The 14496-nt window shown below is 38.3% G+C and overlaps 1 protein-coding gene across 1 annotated transcript; it reads left to right on the top strand.

Moving 5' to 3' along the window:
* The first annotated feature begins 6139 nt into the window (after positions 1-6139).
* On the top strand, positions 6140-10311 carry LOC107745273 (nuclear receptor subfamily 4 group A member 2-like). Its single transcript, XM_016559122.1, has 8 exons — positions 6140-6233; positions 6698-6803; positions 6974-7839; positions 8522-8651; positions 8811-8974; positions 9317-9519; positions 9646-9824; positions 9925-10311. The coding sequence occupies exons 3-8, from the start codon at positions 6976-6978 to the stop codon at positions 10179-10181; spliced, it is 1797 nt and encodes a 598-aa protein (XP_016414608.1). The 5' UTR covers positions 6140-6233; positions 6698-6803; positions 6974-6975; the 3' UTR covers positions 10182-10311.
* Positions 10312-14496: the final 4185 nt, after the last annotated feature.

The raw sequence follows: 14496 nt of genomic DNA, 5'->3' as shown, positions 1-14496 counted from the left end.
GACTTTGCTATGACAATCTGGCGCTTCTGAATCAGCTACTGTTTTGTTATTAGTTTAAGAGAGAGAGAGAGAGAGAGAGAAAGAGAGAGAGAGAGAGAGAGAGAGAGAATAAAAGAAGGGAGGTATAAAAAAATATCCCACGACTGATTCAACACGAACACGTCTAGGCCTCTTTTGAATGAAAAATGATACGTGAAGGAAAATAAAGCAATATGACCAGAAGGACCAGGAATTCACCAGATGAGTGTCAACGGAGAGGTAAAAAATGAAGCATTTACCTGTTCCTAATCTAATTTCTTCATGGCTTTCTGTAGATATCGGACCCCGCCGTGAATAAGCTTAGTGTTTGCACTGCCAGTCCCAGGTGAGAAATCGCTCTGCTCTGCCAGGGCCGTGGAGAGTGAGGGAAACCAGCTCCGGATCAACGTCAGCTTGATATTTGGCTACTTATTCCCACCACCACAAAATGTTTAGAATATATTACATATAATTTTCATATGCATCCCTCCTCTCGCTGTAATGTGCTTTAAAGGCGAACCGGGGACTGGGGTAGGCTATATGAGAGGGCATTCATATCTCCATGGGAAACGGGATGCGTTAATATGTATGAGCGCACATGTGACTGTTAAAAATCTCTAAATGTTGAAATAATAAAGTTTATCTGGAGGTTTCAGACTCCAGCTTTATTTTGCATGAAGTGCAGTTTTCACAATTCAGACTTGCAAAGCGTTTGAAAGACTGTGAAGAAGCAAATGTGTATTTTCAGATGGAGGTAGCGAGAGACTGTTGTAAACGCGACACTCATGCGAACAAGCCTCTGGATTTCCCAGAAGATTAGAAGCTGCAAATCCAAAAATTCCAAAAGAAAAGAAAGAAATAAAAAAATTAAAAAATTAAAAAATGGATTAGGAGAGGGATGAGCGCAGTTTCACAACCCTCCTTTCTCAATCTCTCGCGCTCATTTTCCAATATTAGACAATGAAAATGATTATTAAAAGAACAAGTAAAAACATATTAAGGAAACCTTGAGCTCCAGCATAGATGATTTATGGAGTAACAGAAGAGACGATCACATGAAGTCTCATTTGGGACAGTCAGTGAACCATACTTCAAACGCAAAGACGAAACGTTTTCTGGAAGACGAAAATCCCTCTAAGTCCAGCACTTCCAATGGGGAGGCCTCCTGAGGAGGAGGCTGAAGCCACTTAGCGGCTGAGCCTGCGCGAGCAGCCCTGCAAGCAGTTAACACACAATGAGCTGCAGCGTTACGCAACAGCCGCTCAGAAAACATCCGTCCACAGCTGCAAGTGGGAATCGTGCAAAACAGAGTGCCGCTCGAAATCCTGCTCTCGGTGCTAAGAAGAAGCAAATAGGATTGATCCAAATTTCTCAAATGGGGAAGACTATAAGGAAAACCACAGGGTGAGCGAAAAGAGAGAGAAAGAGCTTAGCTTTCATTGTGTTGGATCCGTGAATTCTATATGTACAATGATGTATGAAAATGAGTCTATGAGCATACAGTAACTGTAAGTAATGAGGATGTCATTACTGTACCTAGAGATTTTCCAAAGGGTTCCACCAGTCAGCCAACCTAAGGAACCCAAAGCAGTATTTCATGTATCTTTTTTTTTTTTTTTTTTTTTTACAGTTACAGACTCTATTATTGTGTTCAAGCTCTTTCAGGCTCTTATCATTTTTCCTGTGTTGTGACATTATCTGTACAGTAAAATTGGACAAGAATCACAGTGGGCCAACGCTCATGCACAGGCCTACTTCATATGGTTATTAATGTCCTCACAAGATTTAAAGAATAACTCTCCAAAAACTTTTATGAGTAGTTAGCATAATTTCCTAAAGCAAAAAACATTAAAACAAACAAAATCATGAAAAACATTAAGCAAACTGTATGTGACAGAATCAGAGGTGTATCTTCAGTAGGCTGGCCACGGATTCCTCTGTGCGTTACGTAGCACAGCATGCTGCCCCTCATGGGACGGTGGCCATTCTCACAAACATATACACACCAACTAGCCATTCATTTCACTGTCACATGACTTCAGGGGACACTATTCATTTATAAATGTGCTTCATTACTATGCAAGTCTTCATATTCTATATGATGGATTCAACAAAACACAAATCATGCATTTTCTGCAGAAGAACAGAGAAAAAAAAGTGACAGCAGAAAGAAATAAAGAATGATCAATCACATGCTAATTTATTTACTTCCACCACTCCTAACAAGTGTCCAGCGTGATTAATCACGAATATGCATGCCACATGCATATGACATTGCTTACCAAAATAATGTGACTTTACTGTTCTCCACAATACTCTGCTTGATTTTTTTCTTTAACAGAGCATTAAAGGAGTAAACATGTTGTATTTTACTGTTTAGACATTCATACAATCTACATACATTGGAACAGATGAGCTTCACCCATTATTTAGAACACATACATCAGATAAAAAAAGTGAATGTAAATGTTATATATTACTGAATTATACTTATAACTGACATTCAGGAAACGCAAATGAAGTCAAATGAATTTGATTGCAATCATCACCGTCGACACCCTGTGCCACCTCACAGGAAAGAAAAAAATAAAGTGATAAAAATGTTTAATATCTCATATCATTTTAAAAATGTCTTTTACAACTTCTCTAGATTTTCAAAAGACATCTAAAAAAATTTCCTTAGATTTGCCAATATATAGGGTGCAAACAAAATATATTTCATGAATTTAAATATTTTTCATCAAATCGTTTTCTCCAAGGTTACATAATTTGAAATATACTGTCATATTAAATTTATAGCTCTATATTTAGAGTTCTTAAGTTAGTAAATTGATAAAATTAACACAATAGAAACAAATCCATAATATGTAAAAATAATTAAATAAATAAAAACAAAACAAACAAATAAGTAAAATCAGTTTTAAAAAATAAACATTGGCTGTCGCAACAGTCAAGATTCATGATGAATGATATAGTGATAAAGGGAAAGTAAACTGTTACAATTAGCAGAACATATGAACACATATTTGCTAAAGTGACTTTGCAGAAGCTGGAGGGTAATTAATTAGACTAACTAGCAGCACTATTCATCTTCCTTCTAACTGACAGTGATTTTTTTTTTTCTGAAGCACAATTTAACAATTGATTATGGCATAAGAGCTCACCTGCAGCTTGAAAATTCATTTTCACAAAAGAAGGAGAGAAGAAAAGCCAAAGCCAAAAAAAAAAAAAACCCTAGGATATATTGCCCCATGGCATGAATATGCAAGAACTCACAAGATGTCGGCAGACTCATTACTAATGTTACTGCCAATTACAAGGCATGTCTTGACACTGATTCATTAATATTCAACACTGACTGATCTTCATGCTCGCCACAGTGTTTTACAGTTTTACTGAGGTAGAAGAGAAGGGACCTTCATCACAGCACAGAGGAGTCGTCCAGCTGCAATACAAGCTGTTTCATTAGGGTTAAATAGTTAAATGTGTGTTATATATAAGTGCATTAAAATGATGGAGCACTCCCTTGTTCCATGGAACTCACATTAAAGCATATTAAGTAGACATTTAGTCCTGAAAAGAAGGAATCTTAAATTGGAAAAAAGACATAGACCAGTGCCTTGAGCGAAAGGGGTGCTTTAAGACTGCAAGAAATATGGAATTTTTTTTTTTTCCTTTTTTTTTTGTGATGAATTTACAGGGGAATTAAATCATGCAATCAACAACATCTGACCTTTTTGAACCTGCATGAAAATTGGAGAGGTTTCATCATCTTTAAATCAAATTCAATCACATCAAGTGTGGAGTGATGTTTTAAAAATCATAAAGTCATCTGTTGGCCAATGACACCAGATTAACGCTGCTTATCTCATAGGGAGAGAACTGGACACATGTGATCCTTATCTAAATAGGCTCTGTAAGAGGAAGCTTGTCTAGGAGACAATGTCTAGGTTGGACAATGAGTCTCCTCTGCTTGATAATATCAGATTAAGATGTCACAGTGGTCACTCAATTTCAAATGTCTGTTAAAAAGTCTACAGCCTCTGTCAGTAAACATTTCCAATTAGAGTTGGCTTACATCATTACTTAGCACATGAGTGTCTGCAGGAACATGCGATGATAAGACGAAGCTCTCTCACTCACAAATATACATTATGTGCATTTGAATAATGCCCATTAATGTACTATACCCTGATGTTCAGGCCAACAGACTACACACCGTCAATTCTAGTCTTATAATGATATGCTGATAGACATCTGGTGCTGGTAGTCAGGTTATACTGCAATCTCAAGAAAGACAGAGAAAATGATACAGAGTACAGTAGCTACATAGAATTAATAAAATGTGTAGGATTAAATCCTGTTGTATCTGTCAATGGCTGCCTCAGGGGATGTTCCCTGCCTCAAGTAATTTGGCAGCAAACTCTTAATATTCATCAATATATTTCGCATAAGGAAACCTATTCAAAATTAAGTCACCATGTCATTTTTAAATCACAACGACACTGAAACAAAAATTTGTGGCGCTGTCCATGGTGCTGCACCTGTCTCAATATTCAAGTAAAAGTTCTGAATAAACAGCTCCTGTCAAAAACTGTACACCCTGAAGGAAGCATCAGGATTGGCCATGCATTTGTGATTTTTTTTGTTTGTGTTTTTGTTATTTGTACTTGTTAAAGAAAAATAAGTAAATATAATGTTGGCTGTTAATGATGTCAGTCAGGATAGCTTTATACATAACTCTTTCCTCCACACACACACGCACGCGAATTATTGCTTAATTGTATGTAATTTCCCTTCATTAAAAAGGTAAATGAAAGCAGACCATATTGTGGATATAATACATTGGATATAGCAATAAACTCAATCAGGTGTTGAGCACATGGCTGGCCTGTCATTCACTATGTAGAACATGACTGACAATTTTGGACATATTGTTTAAATGAGAGATCATGGACATCATGGGATAGTTTTGTCATCACATGTCATCCTTGAATGGCTGAACTGCAGTGTCTGTGGCTTATTGACATCTAATTTGTTCTGCATTAGGCTGAAATACATTGATCAGCACTGTATTAGCTTTACGTTATAACAACATATAAAACATAATCCAAAATTATTGTCCAGTGGGTGGTGAGCAACAGTGTCCTCTAGAGGAGACTGCCACCCCCATTTAGAGAACACCACTTTGGTTTAGCTAAATTTTTGAAGCTGTATTAAGAAAACCTCACAAACCTTAATTTTGTATTTGTTTACATAGAAAAGAGACTGAGCAATGTTTTCTTACATATTGTGGTTTTACCCATAAGGCCATGAAGTTGTTTATGGTGGTTGGGAGATGCAGGATTTAGTTTGTGGAAAGAGGGTGTTCACATGATGGTTGAGTGAGACCTGTCTCAAATAACAGTAACACCCACCCATTCAGATACAATATGGCAAAGACTATTTTGAGGGGAGGTGACCTCTGTTTCTAGACCTCTTCACGTTCTGCATCAGAGCTGTTGTCTGCATCGCTTTTTTTTTTTTTTGCCATTTCCTGATGTATTTCTCTGTCTTTGTCACACTTAGATTGAAATTACTCTGTAAGAATCCCCTCCTATGCTCTCTGCTAATGACTGTAGTCTCGTACAAATAGAATTTCTACCGTTGTTTCGCATTGAACAATACAATGACCAATGGCTCTTAGATTCCCCCCCCTAGTACTTGTTGTTTAGCCTTAGATTAACCAGCTTTACCAAAACATCCTAAACAAATAGTTTTAATAGAATGAGAAGGAATAAATACTTGTAATTCTATTATTGTTACAATTTTTTTTATCAGTGTTTTATGTGAAATCGACTTAATCGAATTTAATATTTTGTACTGTACATACTGAAATATATGTGACAAAACAGAGGTAAATTGCTATTCGACGATGGGGAATATAAACTACAGCAGATCCCTGTGAAATCACAGTCATGCACCGGCTGTCAGTCAGCCCTCAGATTGGCAGAAGAGTCTCGCAGCTGATTGGTTCTACTCACATATGACGCAGATGACGTACTGAACTCAAACACGTGGGTCTCACATAAACAAAGACACATTGGCAGACTGAGCTCTACATGCCAGTGTTGAGCTCCGCGCTCTGCGAACCACACGCCGTGCTGGACATTTACACACATATTCTGCATCACATGCTTATGGATACAATATAGTTTTACTGATGGTCTACTAAGGTATGCAATATGCAATTCTTTTTATTCTTTGTCTGTTTGGGCAAATATGCATTTTTAATAAGCAGTGCAAAAAATGTGCTATGGCATGTTTGTTTTTTAAATAGTCTCTGTTGTTTGTTGATTTCTGCTGGTTTAATAGAAATTGATAAGTTGTTTTTCTTTAGAGCTGAATTGTGAAATTAGCATTTATTCAGTCCTTGTATGAGAATAGAGACCAGCGGACGGTTGTGTGAAATTGTGTTTCTTCAGACATGCATTTATTAGCAGAAATATAAAAAAATATATATTACAAACGCGGCGCGCAAATCCTTAAACTTTCGCCCCATCGCTCACATGTTCTGATACGGCGCAAAAAAAGGGGATTTTACATTTCAAAGTTAAAGTGAGCTCTATAATTTTGTATTTGTGTAATAGAACTAATCAAATGTGATGCAAAATCAAGTGAACGTTGTGTGTTTTATCAGAGGGAGAATCCAGAGCTGACTCGTTTGTCTTGAACCCCGGTATTAAAGTTCACCTGATATTATCACCTGCACAGCGATCTGCAGAGGAACAGTCCCACGATTGAAGGTACTTCAGCAGAAAAAAAAAAGAATAGTTAAAAGCGATTTTGCAAAGTTGCATGCAAGCTGGAAACAGTGCTAAAACATGGTCTGATGGGCATGCGGCTATTATTTTCAGGCTTTCTTTATGTTGTTGTTGTTGTTTTTTTCTTTTATTGATTGCTGTGTTGTTTGCAGCCATGCCCTGCGTCCAGGCTCAGTATGGCTCATCCCCGCAGGGCGCGAGTCCTGCGTCTCAGAGCTACAGTTACCACACCAGCGGAGAATACAGCTGCGATTTCCTCACGCCAGAGTTTGTGAAGTTCAGCATGGATTTGACCAATACCGAGATCACCGCCGCCACCACCTCTCTGCCAAGCTTCAGCACCTTCATGGACAACTACAACACCGGTTATGACGTGAAGCCGCCTTGTCTTTACCAGGTGCCCCATTCTGGAGAACAGTCCTCCATCAAAGTGGAGGAAGTCCAGATGCACACATACCATCAGCAGAGCCATTTGGGCCCGCAGTCAGAGGAGATGATGGCCCACTCCGGGCCTATGTACTTCAAACCGTCCTCACCTCATGCTCCGGGAACGGCCAACTTCCAGGTTCAGCCCAATCATATGTGGGAGGACCCGAGCTCCCTGCACACTTTTCATCAGACCTATATGACCTCACATATGATAGATCAGCGCAAAAACCCCGTGTCCAGGCTCTCCCTCTTCTCCTTCAAGCAGTCTCCACCCGGAACCCCTGTTTCCAGCTGTCAGATGCGCTTTGACGGGCCTCTCCACGTGTCCATGGGGCACGACAGTCCCGGAGCGCACCGAGCCCTGGACAGCCAGAGTTTCGCAGTGCCCAGTGCCATCAGGAAACAGGCGGGAATCGCTTTCACGCACTCCCTGCAGCTCAGTCACGGCCACCAGCTGATGGACAGTCAGATGCCGTCACCCCCGTCTGGTTCTCCGTCCACCGAAGGTTTGTGCGCGGTGTGTGGGGACAACGCGGCTTGTCAGCACTATGGAGTCCGAACGTGTGAAGGGTGCAAAGGCTTCTTCAAGGTAGCTATTGTTTTGCATTATTATTATTATTATTATTATTATTATTATTACTATTAATTTAGTATTTGCTTATTTATTTGTTTTGTTACCGGTTATATCGGTTTTCTCTGATCTTGAATGTAAAATTAGACTTAAACAGACATTCGAGCAACTTTATATTAGCGGGTTTTTTAAATAGGTAGCTATTGTTTTGCATTATTATTATTATTATTATTATTATTATTATTACTATTAATTCAGTATTTGCTTATTTATTTGTTTTGTTACCGGTTATATCGGTTTTCTCTGATCTTGAATGTAAAATTAGACTTAGACATTCGAGCAACTTTATATTAGCGGGTTTTTTAAATATATATATATATATTTTCTTTATTAATTTAGTATTTGCTTATTTATTTGTTTTGTTACCGGTTATATCGGTTTTCTCTGATCTTGAATGTAAAATTAGACTTAGACATTCGAGCAACTTTATATTAGCGTGTTTTTTAAATATATATATATATATATTTTCTTTAAATCTTTATTTTGCTCACATGTTAGTCGCATATCTGATTAAAGATAATTTACACCAAAAACAAACCGAATGTTTGCTTAGAAAAAAAATATATATATGACATTTTTGTCTGAATTATATGTCATAGGCTACAAATGAAATCTTATTGTCCACATTTTCTTGATTTAGCGTACAGTACAGAAGAACGCCAAATATGTCTGCTTAGCCAATAAAAACTGTCCTGTGGATAAACGCCGGAGAAACAGATGTCAGTATTGCCGATTTCAGAAGTGCATGGTGGTCGGAATGGTGAAAGAAGGTAAATCGCTTTTTGTCCACAAGTATGTGCGTCTTGTCGCACTTGGAAAACAGAGAAGTGCGCAAATGCAATTACAGTCATCGTTGACTGAGTTGTGTATACATGTTACAACGAGCATAGCAACCACTTGATAATAACAGTATTGTGTTGTTTTGACAGTTGTTCGGACCGCCAACTTAAAGGGTCGGCGAGGCCGTTTACCCTCCAAACCCAAAAGTCCGCAGGAGTCTTCGCCTCCCTCTCCGCCCGTCAGTTTGATCAGCGCTCTGGTCAGGGCTCATGTGGACTCCAACCCCTCTACGAGCAGCCTCGACTACACCAGAGTGCGTTATACTGCATTCGTCTATAATTTTACCCCTCATTTTAGGCTTTAAAAGAAGAAAATCAAAATGTGCATGTGACTCTTGATGCGCTTCCTGCGCCAATCTGACACAACCAATATTAGGAATTTAATATCATACAGTGTTTCATTATAAACTTTCAACACTTTAAGTGTGGCATATTTTACTCTCTAAATTGCTTCTGCAAGAAAGAAGCCAGTGAAATACAGACACAAGTTAAATTAAAGAGGGGGAAACTCTCCCCCTTCTAGAAATGGGCTTTGCAATTTCACGGGTTATATATTTTAAGGGAGCTCATTAAGTCATGTTTAAATTAAATTCCAGTTCCAAGCCAACCCGGACTACCAACTGAGCGGAGATGACACACAGCACATCCAGCAGTTCTACGACCTCCTCACCGGATCCATGGAGATCATCCGCGGATGGGCAGAAAAGATTCCCGGGTTCACCGACCTGTCTAAACCGGACCAGGACTTGCTGTTCGAGTCTGCCTTCCTGGAGCTCTTCGTGCTGCGCCTGGCGTACAGGTACCGAGGCCTCTGGAGAGGTGGCTTTGCTGCTTCAGTTTTTATTGGCTCTGCAATAATTAGCAGCCGCTTAAATCCCCGTTTAATGCGCACGGTAATTAACGGATGCTTTGTCATTAATTTCAGGTCCAACCCGATGGAAGGCAAACTCATCTTCTGTAACGGAGTGGTGCTGCACAGGCTGCAGTGCGTCCGTGGATTTGGCGAGTGGATTGACTCTATAGCGGAGTTCTCGTCTAATCTCCAGAACATGAATGTAGACATATCTGCTTTCTCATGCATCGCCGCCCTAGCCATGGTCACAGGTGAGATCAGTTTTATATACTGTTAAGAAAAGTGTAACTGTTTTTTTGTTTTTTTTTAACGTTATATTCTCAAATAAGAATGATTATTATTATTTTGCAGAGAGACACGGACTGAAAGAACCCAAGAGAGCGGAGGACCTTCAAAACAAGATAGTAAATTGCCTGAAAGATCAAGTCACCTTCAATGGAGGCGGCTTGAATCGGCCAAACTATTTGTCCAAACTGTTGGGTAAACTGCCTGAACTGCGCACACTGTGCACACAGGGTCTGCAGCGCATCTTCTACCTAAAACTAGAAGATCTGGTCCCACCGCCAGCAATAATCGACAAACTGTTTCTTGACACTCTGCCCTTTTAAACCGCGAGAGAAAGGGGGAGGTGGGGGGGGCGATTCCAAACAACCTCAGAGAACTTCCACTGACTCTCTTGAAAACTGAAAGCCTGATTTTTTTAATCCACCAACCATTGCCAAATGACGTGCGCTTTCGGAAAAAAAGGATTCAACGATATAAAGCCTGGAAAGCACCACGCGAAATAATAATAACTTTTGTCATCGGCAAGTGATTTTGGCCCTTTATCCCACCAAAAATACCGCTACTGAGTATCTCAGAACAGAGAAACATGTAAACATAGGTAAAAAGGTCATAATAATATGAGAAATTATAATAAAAGACACATATTATTCAGTAGTAGCCTATGCCTGATTTTGAACGATGAAAAATATCTCGCCACTACTAATCAGTTAACTGCAAACGTCTGTATTCATGGAAAATCACAGAGTAGAGTGTATTATACAATTTCTATATACTTATTAAATAGATTTATGTGATTTATATGATGTGTATAAAGCTTGTACAGAGACATTTTTTTTTCTTTTATAACTTGTGCCTGTGTATCTGTCAGGTGGGAAGGAGACGCATGTTGTAGAGGACTCTTGTCTCTATTACACACTCTATATTCCGGACACTATGTAGTCTGTTAGATTTTATAAAGATTCGTAGTATTGGGACAACTTTTAAATACGGCACATGTGTATAAAATACCAGTATCATCTGTACAGGTAAAAAGGGACCCATAGCGTTTGTACAATTGTCAGACATTCCTCGTTTGTATGTGTTGTATGTATTGTTGCTGTTTAATATAAACGTTTATATATTTATTTTGAGTTTGCCGTTAAAGCATGGTGCAGTTGAAATGATTTCAGACGCATCACCGTCGTCTTTGTTTAATGTCTTACATGTGATTTTATTTGCCATCTATTCCTGTAGGTGTGTGAAAATCATCACTGCCTTTTTATATGGTTTAACTAAATATACTACAACTCGTCCGGTTCCGAACCCGAATCAAACTTCATGAGAAAGGAATATTTAATGTTTACAAATAAAACTTTTAAATCATTTCCAAGTGTCTCTTAATTACATTTCATTATTTTGTGATCAGAATTTGTTCAAGGAAAAACTTGCATTACTGAAGGAACTCAAACAAAGCAAAAAAAAACAAAAAACTTTTATATATTTTTTTTATTTTTTTTATTTTACTTTTAATCTTATTTTTTTCTCTCTCACGTGAATGGTTAAGATTTCAATTTTTTTAAGAAACACTGAATATAACATTTAAACTGTAGATAGCATGCAAACGAAGGATTTCGGGGTAAATGCGAATTTCTTATATCTCTTTCATCAGGTTGTTTGATGGTTTTTCTCATTAGAGTAAGAATAGACAAAGTAAAATATTAGAAAAATAGTCTTCAACGATTTCTCTTCTCAGTATATATGGGAGCATTTTGAAAGTTTGCCCCAGAATCAAAAATAAAACATTTATTTTAAAACGTTAAATTTGTTCCCATTTATTCAAAAGAGTTCTGTACTCTAAAGTATTCGTTATTCAAATGTATAAAATTGTTTTCGAAGACAGAATTTAATTTGTTGAACGTGTGATAACTACAGGTGTCTAAAAACTATAAATCCTTTACAGTAAATGGGTAAAATGAGAGCGATGGATGAAAATGCAATAATGTAATAATGCAACTAAATTCACTGTGTAAAATATGGAATTCCGCTTTACTGATTTTCAATTAGAGTAATCAAAACACAGCTTTATGGTGTTTCATTCAAGTACATTTTTTTTCTAAATTTTTGACTCCGATTTATATTTTTAAACTTTAATTCAGGATACAGAAATGAAGCATGCTTATGTGCTTGCATTCGTAATGAAATATTGGAGAAGAAAATATAAGTAAGCCAATGATATATCATTTAAAAACAACAGTCATATAAATGTATCTGAAAATAACGAAGCCAAACATGTTATGAACATGAATGTGTAGTAAATTATATTTTGGTTTTAAGTGATCAATTACAGAAGATTGATCCATATTTGGCGTTACTATTTTAGATTGTGCTAAGACATAATAAAATGACTTGAAAGTAACGAATGAAAATGCAAATACTGTTTATATTATAGCATACTACGTAATATTTTCTTCTTTTTTTGTTCAACTCTGGTTAGGTGCCCTTCAGCACCATTACAAGGTTTCTCAGGCTGTCGACCACACCAGATCATAATGAGCTTTATTATATAGAAAGCTACCATTCTCTAAATTATTTAAAGCAGTGCGGATTTGAAAAATTCAAGCGTGCGCATAATTGTTTTACCTGTCTGGAGTGAGCGTGCGTGAGGACCTGTGTGTTTAAAACCAAATTTAAATAAAAAAAAACATACAAACAAATAAACACGCATACATTATGTTTTAAGTTATAATCTATAATCTGCCGGCCTGATCATCTGATCATTTACGTTAACATCCAGCTTTTCTACAAAGAGTATGATTTCATTTGGAATTCATTCATTTCAAACTCCTGCAGGATATTTGCAGTAACATCTGCTTCGTAATGGTCACACAGAATGGCATACAATCCCACTTTAGATTTTGTGATTTTTAAAAAAATGTATTTATTTATTTTATTTATTTTTTTTAATACACAGTAAGCATAAAAGGCACAGGGACATTAAAAACATTACTGAAACCCAGGCAAACATAAAATAACAACATTTAGATTAGATCATAAATCAGCGTAAAACCCAGAACATGTCACCATGAGCTTGTGAACCTGTATTTTGCATTGTCACCTGGGACTTTCTTCTAAGGCTTCGGATAGCAGTTAATTCCGAAACATTTTACCTGAAATCAGAGCCAAAACAGTCCTGATGTAGCATGTGTGTCGTAACTGTCTGACTGATAAGTCAGTGAAGTAAGATAAATCAGTCTTACAATTTCACTGTTGTACAGTATTATATACTGTACAATAATGTGTACTAATGATCATACATCCATCTAAATGGAATTACATTGTAAAGTGAACATTCATGCCCACATTCATCTAACACCTATATCCAGAGTGTGTAAAAAGTCAATCCCATTCCGTTCTATCTCACTATTTCCCAGACAACAGGTATGCCGTTCATGCACAAGTTCATTGTGCCTTACTGTAACGTTCTTTCCGGAATTCTGTCATTCGCCATTCATGTCCGTTTAGCTCAGAGAGGAGATGAAGGCGCCTCTGGGCAACGTCTGGGAACGCTCACTATCGCGTAATCTCTCTCTCTCTCTCTCTCTCTGCTTCTCTTGCTCTCTCTCATTCTCTTTCTCTCATCAGCCATGGCATGGCTGATCTTTTGCTAAAGTTCTCACAAGGCAAAGAATTGTCTGAATAATTAGATTTTCACAGCAAAAAGACTAATTCCAAGTCAAATTAAGATTACACTCAAAAGCAGTTTGCTGACATTTAGCAGATCAGTTAGAGGGACGCTCTGCGGTGTCACAAGCGTGTACCGTGTTGACTGAAGTAATCATTTAGGTTGGCAACGGCCTAATCTCTGCACAAAGAGAAAAAGCATGGGAGCGATGTCATGAGCGGCGCGTGACAGAGAGACACGCTCGCCTTACACATGTCGAGGTATTTTCACTCCGCGCGTTTAAATAGAGACGAATCAGGGAGCATTTCACTGCTTCTTTATCTGTGCTGACAAAGGGACGGAGATGGCGGCGGTAGCGTACATGCTCTTGGTCTGTCAATCTGCGCTCTGGTTTCTGCTTAGCACTGCAGATAATGCAAAAGCAGACGGAAAAGGATGGAAATAGCACGCTCCGTCTGCACGTGGGGAGCTCAGAGGCTGCAGGCACTTTGTCTTAAGTGCTAGAGCAGGAAACCTAAGAGGAACTAAATTATAATGCAGTGCTCCACTTGGACAGATCTGTCCGGTCTTTGTACTGAGGGGCTGATGGGATAGACGCCCTAAAACACAGTCATTAAGCAGTGCAGGACACATTACTTCATAGATGATTTCAGTAACTCATAGAGACCACAGTAAGGAGGTCAGGCAGAGGTAGCTGCATCATGGAACTGAACCGAAGGGAAGGCACCTCTCTTGCCACCAGGAACCCAGAACCCAGTTCATTGTTTTGAAGAATTCTGTTGTGTGATTTATTTGCTTTGCAAACTTGCGACAACATACTTTAAATAGCAGTTTGCGTACACCAGGCAACGGCATCCTCTATGACATGTGGGCCCGCAAACACATTGCAAATCTGTGCAGAGTTACGCAGATGCCGTGTGTTGGTAGAGCGCTCTGCTGGGTTTACAGACAGATGCTTACTGCATGGCCTTTAATGC

This window comes from Sinocyclocheilus rhinocerous, unplaced genomic scaffold (assembly GCF_001515625.1).
Source record: "Sinocyclocheilus rhinocerous isolate Xijiao unplaced genomic scaffold, SAMN03320098_v1.1 scaffold887, whole genome shotgun sequence".
Taxonomy (NCBI): Eukaryota; Metazoa; Chordata; class Actinopteri; order Cypriniformes; family Cyprinidae; genus Sinocyclocheilus; species Sinocyclocheilus rhinocerous.
The sequence above is the reverse complement of the archived record's forward strand: the minus strand, read 5'-3'. Positions and strand labels throughout refer to the sequence as shown.

Bases quoted from the DNA above. Each gene is read 5' to 3' on its own strand.
- LOC107745273 (XM_016559122.1), top strand. From the start codon at position 6,976: ATGCCCTGCGTCCAGGCTCAGTATGGCTCATCCCCGCAGGGCGCGAGT. The intron at 8,652-8,810 runs GTAAATCGCTTT...TTGTTTTGACAG, and splicing joins GGTCGGAATGGTGAAAGAAG to TTGTTCGGACCGCCAACTTA. The intron at 8,975-9,316 runs GTGCGTTATACT...ATTAAATTCCAG, and splicing joins GCAGCCTCGACTACACCAGA to TTCCAAGCCAACCCGGACTA.